This window comes from Lepisma saccharinum, chromosome 2 (assembly GCF_977018435.1).
Source record: "Lepisma saccharinum chromosome 2, izLepSacc3.1, whole genome shotgun sequence".
In the NCBI taxonomy this organism is placed as follows: Eukaryota; Metazoa; Arthropoda; class Insecta; order Zygentoma; family Lepismatidae; genus Lepisma; species Lepisma saccharinum.
Genome location: NC_139230.1, coordinates 50,175,976 through 50,198,581, shown reverse-complemented (window position 1 = coordinate 50,198,581; position 22,606 = coordinate 50,175,976). Strand labels below are relative to the sequence as shown.

At 37.5% G+C, this 22,606-nt stretch overlaps 1 protein-coding gene across 3 annotated transcripts in view; it reads left to right on the top strand.

Moving 5' to 3' along the window:
• LOC145984028 (cytosolic carboxypeptidase 6) overlaps nt 1-22,606 on the top strand; it is a 1,364,216-nt gene that overhangs the window by 1,146,952 nt on the left and 194,658 nt on the right. For all 3 annotated transcript variants that reach the window (XM_083117345.1, XM_083117347.1, XM_083117346.1), the window contains one exon: nt 16,335-16,445. In XM_083117345.1, the coding sequence (XP_082973471.1) occupies nt 16,335-16,445 (111 nt within the window). The remainder of the gene's footprint in view (nt 1-16,334; nt 16,446-22,606) is intronic.

The following is a 22,606-nucleotide window of genomic DNA, read 5'->3' as shown; positions in this document are numbered from 1 at the left end:
TTTCAGCATTTTATGTAGCGCTTTTTAAACAACAGCGATATAGCGCCTTTCTCGCGACTTGGCAACTATGTAGAAAGGGTTTCTGCTGTCAGTGTCAAAGGAGTTCAAGAACGTGTAAGTGTTATTTTGTGTTCAGTTAAATATGCCACCTGAAAAATCAAGTAAGGCGGTATTGTTGCGTAAATACGTACAAGAATTTGGAAGTAGTGTATTTACAGAAGATGGGTCAGTTTTGTTCTGTGTGGTGTGCGAAAAAAGAGTTTCAGCAGGGAAGAAATTTCAAGTTACTCAACATGTCAATACAGCAAGACACAGGGAAGCTTCAGAGAAGATCGCGCAGTAAACAACAACTGCTTACTACTGCGTTCACTAATTCAACATCTGAATGCACAGTAAGTGATACATTCTATGTAGATCTGTGTTCTGCGTTTGTGAGTGCTAATATTCCTTTGTGGAAACTGAGCAATGCCCATCTACGAGGTTTCCTTGAAAAGTACACGGGAAAGAAAGTGCCAGATGAATCAATGCTACGTAAAAACTATGTGCCTGTTTGTTTTAATGAGGTCATGGGAGAAATTCGGGAAGCGTTGAAGCACGAGAAAATATGGGTGTCTATCGATGAGACTATTGACGCGGCAGGACGTTGTGTTTCCAATGCTGTTGTTGGTGCAATAAAGGCGAGTGGTAAACCCTACTTACTGAATATCGAGGTGTTTGAGAAATTGAATCATTCCACAATTGCCAAATTCTTTAACGATTCTTTAACTCTGTTGTGGCCAGATCACATCCAGTATGGCAATGTGTTACTGTTTGTTACTGACACGGACCCGTACGTACATTGTCAAAGCAGCATCTGGTTTGAAAGTGTTGTATCCTAAATTAGTCCATCTGACTTTCCTTGTACACGGTCTTCATTGTGTAGCAGAAATAATCAGATACCAATACCCGGAAGGAGATGCACTTGTATCAAATGTAAAGAAAGTATATGTGAAAGCTCCTTCGCGAGTACGTCTCTTTCGCGAACTGGCGAAAAATGTTCCCTTACCTCCGCAACCGGTATTAACACGATGGGGCTCGTGGCTAGAAGCTGTGTCGAATTATGCAGAAAATTTCAATGAAGTGAAGGCAGTCATAGACTCACTAAAACGATGCAGCCGCTATTTGTGTGTCACAGAAATGTTTCTCTAGAAGTGGCATTGAGAACGAAATTAAGTACATACACGACACCACTTCTCGAGTATACCTGCAATTATTACACAGGGTCCCGTAATAATCCTTTGCAGCATTCACTGTCCTTGTTGGGCGAAGTATCGCAAACTTTGTCCAGTGAAACTCACGGCGTCAGAAAAACTTTGACAAGTATTAGACAAAAATCCCGGGTACAGAACAATCAGTGACATTGCAAATGTACTGAATGGTGAAAATGTTTACTTGGAAGAGGACCTAACACAGGAGAAAGTTTGGTGTTTCTCAAAGCACCAGTGACTTCTGCTGATGTAGAAACGAAGTTCTCGATCTACAAAACGTTTCTCACTGATAAACGCAGAGGGTTTACAGAAGAAAACCTAAGGAAGACGTTCATAGTTCATTGCAACAGAGGTCATTAAGGTAAGATGTTTGGAAAAAATGTATATTGTTCATGCATATCTTAGTGCATATTTTTGATATTTTTCGTGCATATTTGCATGCATATTTTGCTGTTTGTTTGTGCATGGAAATCCGGGCTCTACTAATTACCATTGTGTTACGCGTTCCTTCTTGTTTTGTTAAATGTTTTGTGTAGTATTTTCTTTGTTTCAGTCTTTCCTTTGTTAGAGCTTTTATGGAGTAGTGAGTTTTGAATCATCGTGAAGATTATCGTACCCATATGTGCAATCTTTACTTCCAGGTTAGAGTTAAGTATTTGGAAGGACGTTGTTCGCTAAGCATATCGAACATATATCAAACACATCTTTTGTTTAATTAATTGTACAAATTTAGTAACGTGTACACAATTTTATTTTAAGTTACATGCATTCAAGAGATAAAATTGGTTTCCGGCGATGGGATTTGTAATTGTTGGTTGGTTTTTACATGTAATTAACGTGGTTTATTTTTATCAGTAGGTTTAACCTATTGGGAGATGTTAATGATCTAAAAAGAAAGTGAGATTGAGTTCATGACCTCATTAAGGGTATCAACCTACATTCACTTGAAACGAAGGGAAAAAACCACGGGAAACCTGATGATGGCTGACAGCCGGAAGTTGTGATTTACCAGTTGCTAAGATGGGTGATGTGTGTGTGTGTGCATCCCAAGGAATGCCTTAGCCACCGCAGACGAAATCAAGTAGCGTTAAAATTCTGAAGGAGTAGATAATGATTGATTGATTGATTTGGTTTATTTTACTTCGCTTTTCTGCCACTTCTGGCGAAGATGAGGATGAGTGATCATATGATGAAATTGATGAAAAGGCACTCACAAAGAACACCCATGCCCAGGTCAAGATTCGAACCCGGTATCTCTGGCATCGTAGCGCTGTGTGCTAACCACTCCTCCACAGAGGCCGGCTTGAAGGAGCAGAGAAACCCACCAGAAGAACCAGTACGATGAGAACTCAAAATGCATGATATTAGAAACCTTGCTAGTTGATAACAAGTTCTCACCTCTGAAGATCCGGCTTTGAGTTTCTTTGGGTTGTTGTTTTCTCTCCTTCAGCAATGTTTGCTTGAGTTTTGAGTCCACTTTATTCACGGATAGGCTAATCAGGATTGGGCCTACAGGTTAAGTGCCTCCAGGGGGCATCGAATCCGGCACCCATTGATTACAATGCGGCGACAATACCACCATTCCATCGGGATGCCGTAATTTTCATCTTTGAGATTAGCTTAATAGATGGAAAGGCGCCGTAAAGTAAGTAAGGAAAATAATATGTTGTCGTTATTATTTTGGTACCGTGCCTTTATAGAAACTAAAACTGAAATTGTGAATATTTCTTGATTCTGCTTAAGCACGGTACTTTCAAATATCTCGACAAACAGTTGGCAATAAGGGCTCCGTGGAATCTCCAGCTGTATTGAAACTGAAAGTCGCTCATAAATCTCCACCAGAAGCAAAAGCGAAATTTACAGCTTTAATTTTATTGATCAGAACTCAAATCCCGCGTGTCTGCGTGGGCTCCTGGAAGAAAGGATTCCTTGAAAAAAAGAAAAGAAAAGGAAGAAACTTCTCCGAGACACCTTCCTTACGGTTTTCGTATGCAACAACTTGCAGGACATTAAGTGCATCTGCTGCCACCCGCTGAGCCTAACGATCACCTTTCTCGCAAGAACAGCGGAAGAGTCTGCAGGGCTCAGGCCCTCCTTCTTCTGCGTTCATTAAAATGTCGACACTGATCAAGCGTCTTCCTGCGTAACTGGCGGCAATAAGCTACATTTGTCTCCACGAGAAGGCGGGGAAATTGCCGCCGCTGCTGCGTCTTAGAAACACTATTTGATATGAAAACTTTCTTCATATTCCTCATCAAACCATGTCCAACAGTTATGCGCTACTCACAGAAAACTAAATGCATCATATCGATTGAAGCACCAGAAAGCATCGATTGATGCACTAAAGTGTGTTTTATGGCCTCTGCGAAGAATCAGGTTTACAGTTTGGTGTATTTTTATGAATTTTTGTATATCGTAAAGGAAACATCAAAGTCCATCATGTAATGCAAATGAGTGTTGCCGAATGCATCAGTTTATGCATTTTGATGAACCTTCCTGCATCTTTTTCGATTATGCACTTAGACGTTTTGTCTGAGCTACATAAAGTCTGTAAACCTGATTCTTCGCAGATGCCATAAAACACACTTTAGTTCATCAATACATATGTTCTGGTGCATTAATATTTATGATGCATTTAATTTTCTGTGTGAAATACATAGTTGCTTTATTTATTTAGTAATCCATGCATGGACTGGCATCGGCCTTACGAAATAAAATAATGATATTACATAGCAGTGTACAGGTTGTCCTTTTCGGAAGGCACTTGAATGTCGACCTCTCTTCCATGTAGTACACTCTGGACCACATTCTTGCAGACTCTGGTGCTTCGAACCGCAGCCAGAAGAATTCTCTGTGGAGATTGTGTTGCGTCCTGTCCATGTGTGGCTGTGATTTTCCTGTAATTAATTTGCCAACCTCCGTAGCGGAGTGGTTATCACAGAGCGCTACGACGCCAGAGGTCCCGGGTTCGAATTCAGCCTCTTTGTGAGTTTGCCTTCATGATTTTGATTTGATTTATTGTTTTTAAGTTCACTTTATGCCCAGTAAGGCTAATCGGGACTGAACCTACAGTTTATAGTGGGATCCGAACCACTTGTGCCTCCACCGGGTATCGAACCGGGACTTTTCCTTCATGAATTTAATCATATTATCGCTTATCCTCATCATCGCGATTAATCAAAAGTGGCAGAAAAGCGAAGCAAATAAACCAAATCAATCAATCAATCTTTCATCAATTTCATATAATCATATTTCATCTTCATTTCGCGATTAGCAAAAGTGACAGAAATATTAGGTAAAATAAATCAAATCAACAATCAAATTTTCTATTATAATCGCATTAAAAGAATTTTAAGTAAATGAAAATGTATTCTTTGAAACGTAGTACGACTAATTACGTTTTATGTGTATATTAGTTGTTTCACTTTAAACTATAGGTCTAGTCCCGATTACCCTACCTGTGCATAAAGTGGACAAGAAACAAAACTCAAACGTCCAATATATTTTTTAAAGATGTATGTTGCTTTAATACTTCATTACTTTAATCGTAAAAGCCGTGATGGTAATGGAATAGAGGAATGTACAAACACAAATACCCACTTATTACCAGGGACTCTTTCTTGCTGCATTATTCGTCGTCATACTGATGAATTTCCATATCATGAGGGTAAAGAGAGCTATCTCGAACGAGCCTTGTTCTAATCTAAACAAAGCAGTCTACATAAATTTGAATTCATGTACTACATGCAAATGCATCTGGAACACAAGTAACATAAGAATATAGCATTGTAATCAACAACTGGGAAGAAGATACCTCTAGACTCGTCGACCCGTGCAGAAATGCAAGAATAAGGAGATGAAAGCCGCGTATTATTTAACTCAATCCCTTAGCTCGGGCCCGCACCGTGCTTATGCGCTTTGCTGACAAAAGTGGTCAAACAGAGCCGGGGCAGCATCTAACTAGGTGAAATAACTCCAGCCCATCGCATTTATTGACCCCTCCCTTGTCCGGGCTGATGATTAATTCATAACATGAAGAGATAAATCTCGTACGTAGTGGCTGTGCGGATGTTGGGGGGTGCAGGGGAGGAGGGAGGGGAGGAACGAGGAGAGCCAACGCAGGAAGGACGTAATTTAGTTGTGGAGTTTGGTACAGTGGGCCGTCGGTTCATTTCTCGAACTTAGGATGTGACTTGAAGTCTCAGGCGGCTACTGAACCAGTTCCCAATTTTCTCCCCTCCCATCCTGGAGAATCGCAGCAGTGGATAAGAAAACTACTGACTCAGTAATTGGATCACATTGAATGAGGATGGGTGAGACAGGACTTAAGACGAAGGAAAATAGAACTGATCTTCCAAACCCATTTATCCAATGGCGTTTCTCGGCTACTCAAGAAAGCTCCCCGAAATAGTCCCTAACTCACCATGTGTCCAATGTTGAATATAGCAGTTGAAGGTCCTCTGCAGGGAAAAGAAGAATGCAATTAGATTCCTGCCCCCCACCCCACCCCCTCTCTCTCCTAGCAACTTGAGTTTAAAGAGAGCATCGCTTATACGAGATGCTATCTTACGACTTATTCCCTTCCTCGGCTACACTGGATGGTTTTTCGAATTTCTCCGGCCGAATGACGGATTTCTTCAGCTACATTTAACACGTAAAGACAGAGAGGAGCGTCATTCGGTTCAGCGATAAATTATTTGAGGTCATTTGTTGTTTCACAGAATAACAGCCAGGCTTCTCGTAGCTATTTGCATTCTTAACGCAACATTTAACCCTAGCACTGTCTTATTTTTTCCCACCAGAGAATTATATGCTTTGCGGCTCTTTCAAGGACTAAACTCCTTTTCGAACTTCGTGAATAAATAATAAGAAAGTAACGTTACATAAATTTCTTCAGAAATTTTTGGTAAGTGTAATTCTAACCAATGTTTTACAAATGCAATGTACCCTTATTCAATATTCTTAGAAGATCAAGCTTTTTTAACAATGATTCCAATCAAATGTCATCAGGTGTACACTCTTGTTAAAATTATGCATTCCAAGTTGGTTTTATGAATATTAACTGGAAGGCATTTCTGAAATTGAATTTGCTGAATATAAAATGGAATTCATATCTTATAATTTCAATATTCAAGTGTCAATTAGCTTACGTAATTTATTCGATACTCTAACTTTAGTTGCAATATGTACATGAACTTTAAAATACAACATTTGTGGTGCTGAAGAAACATTAAACATGTAACGTGTTTTATAAAACTAGATTCCGAGGAAGAAACTGGTCAAATCAATCCCTCGTACGGAAAAAGTAAAGAAGGAAACTGTGAACCCCTCAGACTCAGATTTCCTTTTAAAAAGGAAGAAGGCATGTGAGTGTAAACAAAATAAAATTGTTTTGTAGTCTTCTCGTTACGACATGAATGGACACCTAACTGGAGAAAAAGTAGATCATACCGTAAAGTAGCTATTACTTACTCGCAGTTTTCTATGATCATTTGGTAATTCGTTCATTTCTGTTGATTCTCAAAAGCATCCCCTTTAGTCATGGCGATGCAAATTGAACAAATCCACTGTACTCATTCTTCGATTATTGTACGAAGTAACAAGGTGGTATTACAAAGTCAAATTCGTTTTATATATTCACCATATCGTATATATTTTCCAGCTATTAAAGGAATTTGAATTGCGTAGTGTACCTTTGAGATGTTTCAATAGTTCATGACAATCACTTTTTTATTAGAAAAGCAACTAAGAGCTTTTATGAATGCATGTATGTCCTCTTCAAAGTTCAACAGATCGCTTTATATTGGAATGTAAATGCTTTTATCGTAACTATTGCGAAGTTTTATTTAATGTTCGTGAATATGTATTATGTTCAATAACCTTTTATGATCAATCTTTAATTATGCCTGTGAGTTGCCAATAAAACGTGTATATCTAATTAGCTAACAGATATATAATCTTTGAGTCGAGTTGCGACATTTTATTGCAATATTGAAATTGAGTGTTCATGTACAGTCATTGACTTTATAACCTTGCCAACAATGAACATAAATATTTCATTTGTTAACGTGCATGCACAAGTCCACGTTTGAACGACGGCTTGCAGCAAAAAAAATATGTATTGTTTATGTGGAGAAAACAAAATTGAATATTGTGTATACAAATTGAATCTGAGCTTCTGGATTTTATTGAAGTAAAAATATTTATCGAATGTAGAGGTTCTCGTTTGTGATGTATTTCATATAATTTCTGAAGGTGATCCTTCACTATTTAAAAATATTTATCGAATGTAGAGGTTCTCGTTTGTGATGTATTTCATATAATTTCTGAAGGTGATCCTTCACTTTTTAATAATCAATGTGACCCGTTTGGTTATTTTATAATTTACTATTCAAGAACGTTTTATGGCATCTTCTTTACCTTCATATGTGCATGTATGTCAAAAGGAGAAATGAATTAAATTTAAGTGGTTTATTCGCACGTTTTTTAAATACTTTTTTGGTGACTGATAACACACTCATATTGACGATTCAGCTTCAAATTTCAATCTATATCAGATTAAGATAGGCTCCGAAAATTATAATAATAATAATATTACGTCCTGCTTAAGTTGGTTCCTGTTTAGTAATGAACTGCAATGCATAACGTTAGCCTCAAACGTTAAATTCTTTGCCCGCCCTCACACTTTTCATGCGTTGAATATACGAGGTCCGGCCAAAAAGTAACGTAATTCGTTTTTTTAAAGTTTATTTAATTATGTCTTAATCAAATCTATCTTCTTCAGAATAGTCCCATTTAGTCCATCACACTTCCGGAGCCAACCTGCGTGGCGGAGTGCTCATCGCAAAGCGCCACGAAGCATTGCATTCTGGGTTCGAACGCTGAATAAGGCATGGGTGTATGTATCATTGTATTTCTCTCATCAGTTCATTATTCATTCGAATCGTCATGATATAACCCAGGACATAGCAAAACCACATAAAATAGAAAGCAAAACATCTCCTCCGGGCGTTTCTTCTCCTGTTGGAACACGTCTTGGCATTCGTCTAGGGATGGAGCAGTGGTAGCGTCGATGCCTTGTAATCAAGGAATCCCGGGTTCGATATCCGTTGGAGGCACATAGTGGTTTCGGATCCCACTTTAAACTGTAGGTCCAGTCCCGATTAGCCTTACTGTGGATAAAGTGGACTTAAAACACCAAATCAATCAATCAATCATTCGTCTTGCGGAATATTTCGCAGACGCCGTAGTGAATTTCTTCAATTTGTTGTATCGACCTTTCAGGCCGAATTTCAACTTACCGAAATCACAACTAAATCAAGAGAATAGGGAGGCTACTGCTCCCTCGTGATGAGAGCAACGTATGCGCTCGGAACGTTAGACGCTAACACCAATTTAACCTGGCTGGGAACTCGAGAACACTTGCTCGAGAAACAGTATTATACATTTATATATAATTCACTTATTTTCAAAACAAGAAAAACTTGAAAGTTATCATGTCTAACCGTAACTAATACAACAGTTATTGTGTACATCAGCAATATTTTAATTTCAAAAGTTATGCCCATGTCGGGACTCCAAACTGGAATCTTCGGTATCTAGATTACGGGTTGATCGTTTAACTATCACGGTCGCAGGGGTAGCAAACAAACCTCTAGGTGCAGGAGGATGACGTTTTCGCAAGTTGTCAGTTACTATGCACATTGATGATAACTCAAGAGAACGATCGTTCTATCCTCTGAAGTTCGAGTCTTCAGACATGGTCCTCCCTGTGTCTCGCCGATGGCACAGTGGTAGCGTCGTCAACTTGTAGTCAAGGGGTCCCGGGTTCGATACCCGGTGAAGGCACATAGTGGTTCGGATCCCACTGTAAACTGTAGATCCAGTCCCAATTATCCTTACTGTGCATAAAATGGACTTAAAACACCAACTTAACTTAACTAACTAACTATGGTTCTCCCTGTATCCGACTGTTGGGAAACTCACTTTCCACAGTTGAAACGTTACACTATCCGTATTTTTTATTTTTTTTTAATTTTATGTAAATTAATTATAATCTCTATATATGTAAAAATGGATGTGTGTGTATATGTGTATATGTATGTGTTTGTTTGTTCAGCAATAACTCTCGAACGCCTGGAGCGATTTCAACCAAACTTGCTACACGTATCACTTGCAATCTGGAAAGAAATTCTCTGGGGGTAAGACACTCCCGGCATCCATAGGGGTGGGGATGGGAAGGGGACATAAAATAGCATTTTGTTGCGTTGCATTTTCGTGTCATATCCTGCAAGTTATGCTTCCTGCAACACAGTACGGCGAAATTGGTTGCCTACACAGAAGGTGCGATATCCTCGAGCAATTTCAACACATATCACTTACAATCTGGAAAGAAATACTGTGGGGGTAAGACACCCCTGGCACTCCTAGGGTTGGGGGTTGGAAGGGGGTGACATGTAAAAATAATCGAAAACGACCGATATTAGTGTGGAATCCATAGTTTTCGGGGTCACTAAGATGATTTGATTTTGATTTTGATTTTAAAATTTTGGGTGCGTCAGCACTAAGGCTATTTTGCACCCGTCACACTATACGGGGTCCAGCCCCTTACCGTTTCACATAACAACTCTAACGTTGCTTAATTAAAATCATAAAATATTAAAATGTTCTGACTTTCGTTAAAAGCCGAGGCTGCAAAGAACACTCAGCACAAATAAGGACAAAACACAGGACAACACAAACAAAATTATACTGGCCATGGGGCCAGTCGCCAGAGCCTCGTTAGTCTTCAGTCCAGGGTGTACTAACGTGGAAGTGAGGTTGACATTTGGGTGTACTACGTGGAAGGTCACCCCTTACACCCCGTCACTAAGATGAATAGTGACACTCCCAATGCCGTTCAACTCCAAGTTCATTTTACACTATAGTTAGAATTCATTATTTTCCTATCTAATAGAAGATTGGGATAAATAAATACCCGGCAACGCCGGGTAATCAGCTAGTTTACATATAATTCACAATCATAGGCGTTTAGAACAATATCCTGGTTATAGCCATAACACTGCGTACTGCCCATACATTCATCCACGTACGCAACTTTTAAAGTATTTCTGTAAATATTTCCCTAATTTGAATTGAAATTTGGCACACACACACACCTTCATGTTCATAATTTTTAAGAACAGGCACACAAGCAATGAACACAACCTCATACATACAGCTATTACCTACAAACGAAACATCATGAAGTGACTCAATATTCAAGAATCCTCCTACGTGTTTTTGATAGCAAAATAACGAACATTGATCACGTTGAAACACTGTTACAAAAGTACTGTTTATGCTTTGACATACCTCGTATTGCCTCGTACTGGCTGTAAAGAACGACCCATGAGGCCGAAATACGCCTGCTTAAATGAAGACCAATTCTATTCTATTCTAAACCACGAAAAGGCATATTTCGAAATGAAGTGTTTCGTAAAATACCGCGTGCAACGTATGTACTACTCTCTTGCAAAAGCTACCTAGAATGATTGGTATCGTGGTATGAAAATGAGCTTATGACATTAAGTATGGATGAAGTGAGAGTTGAAATTCTAATTTAGAGATTTACATATGAATAATGTGGAATAATGCTAATATATTCTGTACATAGCTTTTTAATTATTAAAAATGTGCAGAAACTTTACAATCGGCCGTAAAGCTGTGGGCAGGAGCCCTTCTCGGATTACCTACAATGAAGACGAGAAGGTGAAAACAAATCTGACGAAGTTCTCAGAAATACTAAACCACTGTCCTTGGAGGGTAGATTTCATTGGAGGAAACAAGGCTCATAAACTTGTGGTTCTTTCGTTGCCGTGTCACTGAGCGCCTGCGGTATCACTGTTAATGTCTCTAAAGAAACCTCTCGAAACACAGAAATAGTGATGTTTGTGCTTTCTGGTCTTGAGCAATCTTAAATTGCGCACCTCTAAAACAAGTTACAACCGCTATCTACATGCAAGTTCTGGCATAACTTCACGTTATGAACATTGACAACCGGAGATGGTAATTTTCTTCGCGCAAGTATCGTAAATTTTTAATGGTTTTGTTCAGGGCTATTGTCGTATCCAGTATTCGTTATTAAGTCTGGCAACTTTCTCAATTTCCAAATATCCAACTCTTTTCAATCATCACAAGAGTAGTAATTTTAATGTTTTCGTAAAAATTGTTTCCTCATTGACTATTTTTCTTTTAAACTTTAAACTGTGTTATGTATTTTCATTTCATTATATTTTCTCTAAAATAACAAAATACACAATTTGATTCTGGCAATACAGGGGATAGCAATTCAATTCTAAATATATTTTTATCTTCCACGACCATTGTCCATCTTTCACAATGTCTTCTTCTGTTCAAGTAATTTGATATTGCAATTTTACTTGTATTCATCATATTCTGCGAATTTTTAGTGAGTAGAAACTGATGTTATTAAACAACATCTGAGAATTTTTATCATAATTTGACTACAACAAAAATTCTTGTTAGTCTTTATTTTGAGCCGCTAGGTATATTTAAAAACTCTAAAGCATATTCATCCATCTAGGAATATCCCATAACTTACATCTTTAATAATTCCTGTTATAACTAGCCTCTTCACATACATCTGGAACTCTTCAACGGTATGTCTATATCTGAACACTCACCTGCAAATACTTCTCCGAAATACAAAATTTCACGAAACTATTAAATATGTATCAAATTGACTTTGAAATGTGCAGAATCTTTAAACGAAGTTATATGAGTAACACAATAAGACAATGTTCGAAAATATAGCTTGAACTTTGACCAAGTACGTTTAGAATGTCTCTCAGTAAGGTTTAGAATGACAGAAGCTGCAATCTGAATATGTTAAAAATTTTTACAATTACTTTGTTTGAGTTCTTTCTAAAGAATATTTTCCTACTTATCAACATAAACCATTTTTTTTCTTTTTCAGTTATAAGTTGATGTCGCTTTGTAATCAATGGTATCGAACTCAATTCCCTATGCGAGCACAGTTTAAGTTATAGGTTCAGTACCAATTAGTCTATCTGAAAATATGTATAAGTGGACTTAAACTCTGACAAAGTTTTCATCTGTCATTGTGGTTAATTGTTGGCTAATTTGTCCAAAATATCACTTAGACTCATCACATTCTATTGCATGATATGTGTACTTGTGTGTGTCGGGGGAGTCTGTTTGTTTGTCTATGGGGGTAGTAGTTTGAGTTATTGAGTTGAGTTATTGTTTTAAGTCCACTTTAAGTCTGTGTAGTAAACCGTTTTGAATAACATAATTGGTATGTTATAATAAGAAATATATTGATTCCTTGAGTGGGTTTAATATTTCCAGGAACTCGTAATTCATAATCTGTATAAATTGTAATGAAATTATTTCTTGAATATCTTATTATGTTTCAGCTAAGTGCGACAAAGAAATATGAGCATTCTACTCCTGTGTGAAGGAGTGATATATCTTCGATCGGCTCATATTGTGGTTGTAAATCTACTCTATAATTGTTACCTAATTTGTCCTATCTATTTGCGGGTTGGATTGCAGTTAGTAGTGGCATATCCGCTCAAAGGGGTTACGGAACTTTCAGGGGTGACATTGACAGACGGCAAATTCTATTAATGAATGTCGTAGGGCCGTAGATATAACAATCGATATTGTTAGCTGGCCATAGTGAATAGCTGCTAATTGGAGCAATATGCGTCACTTGGTCGTTGACAGTGCGTGTTTGATGTAACAAAACGTGCACGAAACAGATTTCCAAGAATGCATACGTGTGACGACTATTGAGAGATCAAATTATTCATTTAGAGCCCTAATCAGAAAAAACTGAAAAAAGTACCCAATGAATCATTGATTGACTGATTTGTTGTTTTAAGTCCAATTTGTGCACAGAAAGGCTAATCGGGACTGGACCTTCAGTTTAAAGTGGAATCCGAACCTCTATGTGCCTCCACCGGGTATCGAACCCGGGACTCCTTGATAACAAGGAGACGACGTTACCGCTACGCCATGATCACGTTCGTCTATCTGTCTTTCCGTCCTTGTCAACTACCGATATAACAGAATCTAGAAGAGCTATATAAACAACATTGAGTTAACTCATATACCTACCAAATAATAGCTCAACTCTATCAGCCCATTTGTCTGTACTCTGCCTCAGGAATCTATGGAGCAAGCGAACGAAAACGAGTCCTCTGCGCAAGAAGTGACTCGAGGGAACGCGTGAGAGGGAATGGTGGGGCATCTACAAGCCGTTTGCAGGAGCGCGTACCACTCCGACCACTCGCTTTCTCCCCTTCCCTACCGTTATGCAAGGCTGTGCTCCACAGATTCCTGGGACAGAGTATAGCCGCGAGAGCCCACAGTCGATTAAAAGTGGTCTGTCAACATCCCGGAAACTAGCAAATGTCTCTGGAATAGCGCTCAGAGACTTCTTTTCGTTCGCCTTCTTCAGACATTCCCGGGACAGAATGTGAAAGTTTTTTTTCTGAAAATGAGACATAGTAAGTGCTGGTTTAACGCAATTTAAATTATTGTGATCGGCATGTCCGTTCACGTATGTGTGGTCAAACAATTCAGTCAACAAATCGACACGTTTGAAATGCTACGGCCTCTCTGAAATCATGCGAGCTACACTCTGTATCAGCAATCTTTGGAAAAAAGGTGCATAACTGTAGAGAAGGGGAGTAAGCGAGTGGACTAAGAAAAGAAGTGCACGCTGCTGCAACCGGCTAGTCGCTGCAGCCGCGTTTTCCCCTCCATGCAGTCACTTCCCCTCTCACGCGTCCAATGGTCGAGCCCTCTCGAGTCTTACTTGCACAAAGAGCTACTTTTCATTCGTTTTCTCTAGAGATTCCCGTGACAGACTGAGAAAATTAAATTTTAGTGAATTTGTAGAATTGTAAATTTTCTACCTGATGCAACAGTCACGTTGTAGATCGTCTCATGATTTGTCTGACAAGACGAGAACGTTACCAAGTGTTCTGTTTTCACTTTTCGGTAAGGACACGTTGTGGAGTGGTTCGAGTCACACTTTTATACTAAACGCCCCTTCCCTACCTCTTTGAGTATATAGTGGACTTGAAACGAACTTTGACAATATTGTTTAAAAGAAAACATATATCTTCATGTATTTCGTCATATTCCATATGTTAGTATTTCTAATAACGATTTAATGTATCTTATGAATTGATCTTCATTAATTCTGCTGCCCGCTCGGCTAAGTTGTCTACTTTCGATCTCGCCACTTAAATTCCAGGCTTCGAGTCCTACCCTGAGACATGGGTTCATTTGTGAGCGTCTCTTCATCAGTCTCATCTGATCACCACTAATTTTCATCGTCGCGATTAGCCAATAGTGGCATAAAAGCAACACAAAATAACAAGAATACAAATACAAACTTATTCTACAACTTATCCTTAGTTGTAATAAAACTTGCAATATCTACGTGTTCAAAGTATTATAATTATCTTCATAGGTTTCTTTAGAATTGTGTAGGAAGCGAATGAGTTACATTGCACAATCAATATTGCACATTGTTTTTGTAATTTTGTCATAAATTTGAGTTTCTGTGTTGCAGTTAATAGATTGATATGCGATTACATTGTATCCCTAATCAAGTGCTACGAAAATTTATGGCAAGTGAATAAATACAATTTCAAACAGAACATTGATTCTGAACAATGTTATTTTGTAACGTAAGTAATCATAGTAGTTGTACAATCAGCAGTTAATTACTACAAATTATCTTTACGTTTTACGTCCTATGTGTTGTTGAGGAATGTTACCTGTAGTGATGGCAGAACATCGGTTTCAGCAACAGCAGAAGGGAGGATCAAATAATGAACAATTGTATTTTATTTTTGCTATTGAGAATTAATAATGGCCATTATAACAATTATATTCCAGTGCGGAAACACTGTTAATTTTTTCTTTAAACGTTACATTTTCATAAATTCATCTTAAAGTGTCTGTTACGTTATTTTTTACATAATCGTCACAGTGAAATTCAATCGCATTGGCCATATCTACATATTGTCTACTGTTTAGTGTGTTTCAAGCCAAGTAATTTAGTTGCTACATACTTTCCACTTTGCACAATTCTCTAATTAAAATGCAATTATAGTAATTACGTTACTGTTTTTAATGTTAATTTGAATGACTAGAAAAATATTTCTTAAAAATAAATTGATAAAATATTAAAGAACATTTATATGGAACGATTTATACTACGTATAATATTTTTTAATGCAAGAAAGGCTTTATATTTCCTTTGCATTTAATATTGTTTCGATACCTGAAACTTTCCCATCTCTTTCATGCTTCGTGTGCTTGGCTGGTTTATATTGTTTTAAACTAATAATGTTTTATTCTTTTGCCAAAATCACAAAGTGATTAATTCCCGAGGTATGCATCCAGAAGTGGACTTGTCGTAAAGAAACAGAAATCTCACGTGATATCCATTTGCTTCATATCTCGGATCCCCTACTCCATAAATCATCATTATAACGTAACTCCTGCGTGGAGGATGGGAGGAAAACTTATTTCTTTTGTCACAGAGAGGTTCTCCCAATGAGTTATATAAGAAATTAAGAGCGGTGAAGATTGCTTCTTATCTGAGAAGCTACTACTTCAGGCTTCTGGGGGCGAAAGGGAGAGGACTCTTGTCTGCAATAAGTCTTCCGTTTCGCTATTGGCTGGAACGCTAAGACCCTGTCACAAAGTTCCATTTTCCAGACCAAAGATTTTGGATGATACAATCCAGGACTTTGGGCCCATCGCCTCGATTCAATTTCTAATAGATTATCCTTTTGAAATGCGGATACCATTTCCCCTCTGAATAGGTCTGTTAATATATGATAGCAGGTAAAACTTCTTTGAATGCCTCAGCTGAAATTTCCAAGAAAAACTTTATGTGCAGAATAAATCCAAGGAGAAGCACGATATCAATGCAGATAAATTTTATTAATAACAAGACACATTTTAATCATAAATACTGTATTATATCGGCTATCGAAATGTATATTATATTCGAGCTGATATTCTTTCTAGGTTTGAGCGCCATATTGTTTTCCCAAAACTTTTGGCTCAGAATGCAGAAGATTATAATCCAGCCAACACAATGTACAACAGAGATCCATTAAAGGCTGGAACTTCAAGAAGGTAAGTAAAAAAATGAATATTATTATGTTACGCATTGTTCCATAATACATTTTAATATTAAATTATTCCAGTTCTGGTATTGCAAATCAAAAGCGTGAACTACATAAGTGCTTAAGGATGTGAAATTTTCATTTACACACAAGGAAGAAAGCACTTTAAAGCACTCCTTTGACTTCCAATAAGCGAGTTCGATAGTTGAAAGCAGGTAATAATAATCCATGTTTCAAATACCAACGTCTTACATTATCTTAAACAAAGTGAAACTTTTTCCTCATCATAACGCTTAAAATAGTTTCGAAAGTTAGAGAACAGAAATTACGTGTGTGAATTCCAACAAAACATTATCGATTTTCTTTCTTGGTTGCATTCCGTTACAGAGTAATGATTATGTTTATATACCATAGAAGTACAGCTATAATCCTAATATTTATCACTCCTACACATATTTCTTAATTTATTTTCTTAAAACTATGTACGATAATATTTGTTTGATTGATTGATTGTTGATTGCGTTAGTAGTATTTTAAGTCCACTTTATGCACAGTAAGGCTAATTGGAACTGTACCTACAGTTTAAAATATGATCCGAACCACTATGTGCCTCCACCGGGTATGTATGATTTATAGTCTGCGTTTTAAATATTTTACAGAACTTCAGTAGCGTTCGATATGAAAGCACTTCTGATTATTTGTACCGAGATGGAATCGATCAATATAAAATTAATGTAGTTTAAATTATTTTCTGTCCTAACTTGGTGCTTATCTATAAACCCACATCGTATTATTATTAATATTTAACTTTGACTTTATGTTAAGAGATTTGGGTATATTTTTACTGCACACAAGCTTAATACGTTAAAAATTACGTGATAAGGGAGGTAGACTGTGGCCATTTTACTCTTGACAAGGGAAAAATAAATTGATCGCTTTCTGTCATTCTGGTGTAGAAGCCTATAAGTGTCTTGGTAACTTGAGTTATACCAATATCGCATGGCTATAAAACATCACTATGAGCATCAAGTTAAACAAGAATATATTTGCATCTATGCAATTTCTTAAAAGAATACGTCTTTCCACGCATGGCCAGTTTGGCCTATTTTGTACTTTGTGCATGTCAGTCTGCATCTCCCTCTACCGATGTCCATGATAATGATCAAGCATGTCAAATCTCATTGCATATTTGCAATCACATTTTTTCTTACTTTACTTCATTGGTATATTCTGCATCATCTCCGAGAGTAAATTGACTATGAAATTTTAAAAGCGTTCGTTGGGAACATGCAAATTATATTTTTTGGGGTTTTATATTGTCGACAGCGTATGCAATGCTTGGAATTTCACTGAACTATCACGGTGTGTTTAACCATTTCTCCGTTGTTCCATTACTGTGAAATTCTGAGCAATATTTCATTGGAAAGAAGATAATCTAGCAAGTCTTCCTTCACGCTGCTCCCTTCCAAATCCTTCTCCCCCACCCCCTCCCCTACCTTTTTGTGGCACAAAGAGAAGCGCAGATTTAAGATGAGTATCGTTCTTAAGACTCATCTTAGCAGCTACTTTTGGATTACTCCAGCATTTAATTAAACCTTACAATTGCAGGGGACAATCCTGAAGCAAAACTGTTTGGTTCCATTGCTGTAATTCGTCCGTTGAAAGCGGGCCGGAAAAAAGAATATATAATTCCTTCAGGAGTAGTAAATGAAGAGATTTACTTCAGAAGCATTTGGCAAATAAAGGTCTCTCTCTGTGTTAAAACAAATAAAAAATCTGGTTCTATCTATTTTAATTGCTTTTAATCTAAGCAACTGCCAACTAAATACAAAGTAATTGTTATTATATTCATGGTAACAACACCAATGAAGTTTTCCCATAATTTTTAAATAGTAATTAGTTAATTGTTACCAGATGCTCTGTTTATATGTATTTTTTCTTCTGGTTCTAGATATTCTTGAAGAAAGTAGTAATATTCTTAGATTTTTTCAATTTACAGACATCCGTAGGTATTTTATCTGCATATAATTTTACGTATATATTTTGTACTATTAATAAATAATTATGATTTCGTAAAAATAAGAAAATTATCGAATGGTAGAAATGGATTACGTGAATCCAATTAAATATAGAACTGTTCCAGAATAGAACATGCTGTTTCAATATTACACAATCTGAAAATTTCCAACCCGCATCCTCTAGTTACGATATAATACATCATGTATTGGAGTGATAAATCTTAATGGTAAGTTATCTACTATATGGCAAATGCAGCGATAAACATTCCAGAGATAGGTTTATATGAAATTAAAAATGAATATATTGTAATCAAAAGACTTCAACTCTGAATAACAATCAAATTATCTGAAAATTGCATTTGGTCAAGCATAAAAATTCTAAAATTCTGGCAGAAATGCGTCTTCTTTTCACACAAATTGAGAAGGATATTATATTATTTTTTTAATACTTGGTTCGATCCACCCTACACAGCTTATTGAATGCCATTTATTAAACACTCATCTTTGTCAACAAGAATATATCAAATTTTACCAAAAGAATTTTTCTGAATGAATAATTTTTGGCATGAAATATTAAGGAATTATTAAAATGTAATTTAATTTAATTTCTCTTGTTTACATCTGTTGCATTAATACTAACGTGTTATACATTCGTAATGAACGATCAATTTGTTGTTTGGCGGATCAATTCAAGAAGAGCACTGAGTTATCGACTGAAAGGTTTGAGTACCGGCCTGATGATAAATGTTTCTTTTTTAGTGTCCCTTCATCAATTTCATCGTTCATCCTGATCGTCATGCTTAGCTACTATGTGACAGAGTATGGACACCAACTAAGAAAATTTACGTGTTTGACGTTTCACTATTACTTCCTTTTATATTTATTATACACTATACATTACGGTTACACATATAAGATTCCTTGCTACTGAAAAATAACATTCAAGTTTTCAATTTCGAAAGGTGTTCTAACTACACCAGTGTAACACTAAAACCCGGAATCCAATAGCGTAAAAGCATGCGAACATTTAAAGGATAGCGTACTATGGCTGACTATACCACCTTTGTTCCAAGCTGTCACATTAACCGGCCTAGCGAAGTTTCTGTGCCAATCGGAAAATGTTGGACATCGAGGGACGAATGGAAAGCTGTGAAGCCGGACTAACGCACGCGATGTTGCCACTTCTTTGTTCATTCCTGACTTTTTTTATGCCATTCCATTCTAGGAGTTCATTTTACACAATTGAAGCGGTGGTGGTTAATGTGCTGTACGTACATTTGTGCATTCCCGTATAGCAAATTCGCAGCCTGACTTCCGAACAATGTTCGGTTTACAGTAGATAGCGACAACACCGCGTGGTTTCTGCTAGAAGGGTGACCGTTCGGCGAGCGCAGGAACAGCAACAGCTTAGACCAAACGCAGTTTAGTCAAGGTAAACTCTTTCACATGTTTAAAACGCGCTCATGGGTCGACCAATCACGTTACTTGCTTTCTTCTTCAATTGATGGTGCTGCCATGCTGCAAGAATTCGGAAAAAGATGGAAAGTATGCTTATTCTGGTGAATTACATAGACGTATTTAACATTCCAGGCTAACATATTGTTTCGTTTATACAGTGCGTTTTCCGTCGCTTGTGCCACCTGTCGGCGGCCAACTTCGCGGCTGGCCAGACGACAACTCCCGTCAAATCGCGTGTGGTATCTCCGTTATGGAAACCGATAGCTTCGAAATGGCTTCAAGTTCTCAGAATTAAAGTTACAAGTACAATGAAAATAAGCACGTGCCTTGTCAGAAGATGTGCTAAAGATGTTGTCCTCGTGCATCCACACATTTCTGGAATCTTTTCAGGAAATTTCCGTTTATACGCAACAGTTCATCTTCTGACTTTGCTTCAGTTTCTCTCCTGATATTCTCCTTCAGTTCTTCTAATGTTTGGGGGTTTGTCACATAAACTTTCTATTGGTGTGAATGTGTACGCATGTGCCAGTATTAAAACTATAACAAAACACAAATAACACTTGGCAGACTAAACAATTAACAAACACTTTATAAAACAATAGAAAATCACAAGAACACTTGTAACTCGTAAACACTTTAAAAATACGACACAAACGAAATCTTGAAGTTACTGAAATGGGATGGGGTTACGAAATTCACAGGTTATGCGCCGCTCTGACGCCGCAAGCTGTTCAGTGCCCTTTTAGCGTGTCTTGCTGTCAAAGTTTCGCGGAATTTCCTAAAAAGATGCCAGAAATGTGTGGACGCAAGAGGACAACATTTGTAACATGCCCTGTAACAAGGTAGTACGTGCTTATTTTGATTGTATTTGTAACTATAATTCTGAGAACGTGAAGTCATTTCGAAGCGAGCTGTTTCCTTAGCGGAGATATCACACGCGATTTGACGGGAGTTGCCGTCTGGCCGGCCGCAAAGCGGGCCGCCGACAGGTGGCACAAGCGACGGAAAAACGCACTGTATAATGGCTCGTGTAAGGAATGTCCACAAGAGCTTTGCACATGTTTAAAAAATGTAGTTCTTTTCACAGTTTCAAACCAGGATGGTAGAAAGAAAAGCAACACCGATTCAGAATTTGTCTTCCTTTAATCAAGTCTTCTTTAATTGGATCCTCTAATTGGCTCCTCTTCTACCTTTAACACTTTCACCTCCTAACCCCTGATAGTTGTGCGGCCAAAACTTTCCAAACGAAGGATGCCCCTTCTTAATAATGTTGACCTTCCCTACGCAGAAGTAAACCTGGCCTCACTCAGGAAAACAAGCAATTTCACTTCTTCTACAGATGTGCTGTCTTTGTCGGATTTTCGATACTTACTTCTCACACGCCGTGTTGTGAACGGTAGCTTCGATGCTCAACCAAGTCGGGAAACAGTTTAACGTCTTATGTTTCAATTTTTTTCTCAATTTCTTGGTTGGTAATTAGTCTAGTTTGAATATTTCCGACATTAAAAAATATATATATATCCGCTCTAAATTCTAAATAAGGTTATCCAATTGGATATCCAAGTTTATTATTGTTGAAGTAATATTGAAGAATGATTGATTTGGTTTATTTAACTTTTCTTTTCCGACACTTTTGGCCAATCACGAAGATGAGGGCGAGTGATAAAATATGATGAAATTAATGAAGGGATACTCACAAAGAACACCAATGCCCAGTCCTGGATTCAAACCCGGGAACATAGGCATAGTAGCACGCTGTGGTAACCACCCTGCCACGAAGGCCGGCTAATAAATTAATTTCATCATCGATATCGTTGCTAAGAGAATATGTAAAGGCTTAATAAAAAGTACTGTAATATTTAATCATGATCATCATCATGATTATCCTGATGAAGAAATCTTCAATGTTGCCTATCTCTACATCCATTAAATTTGGAGATGTAGAATATTTAGAGCCAAGTCACTAAAATTTGATGAAAATATATTTATACAAAGTTAACCTTTGTCTGTCAATGTAAGTTAATAATTCAAACCACATGGGCTACGTCACGATGTCAGGATCAGGAAACCGTACTGAGAATCGTTAAAATTCACATGCGTCCTGATAGTTCAAACGAAATACCGTTTCCACCGTGCAGATTGGAATGCACAGTGCTGGCAGCAAGTTACGTGAAGATATCCTGAAAAAAAATATGCCTCTGAATAGCTGGATTCGAATTATAAAAAAAAGGTTCGAAAATTCGAATTACATATGATTTTTTAACATTAGTTTCAATAGAAATTTCAAGGAGAATAAACCTATGTTCGAATTACCGAATTAATTCGAATTATCCAAGTTCGAATTAAAAAGAATTCACTTTGTGTGTGTGGGGAGGGTGCGTGTGTGGGGGAGTACGTGTGTCGGGGTGTCTGTATGTGTGTGTATAAGTATATGTGTATGTGCAAAATAATTTTATAGCTTTCCAATAGGTAATAAAATACATAAATTCCAATGGGAAAGACAATATTCTCAAAAAGTTCATAAAGCAACCTCAGTTGACACGGTTGCATGCGGAACTGTTCTTCTCGGTTGTTGGCCCCTCCTACCATAGCTGCTAGAATGGTTCCACCTTCTCCTAGGAAAGAAGCTCCCATCTGCTGCTCTTCTGCGAACTCGAAATCCTAATATCGCTATTGATCAGCATTACATCGATCG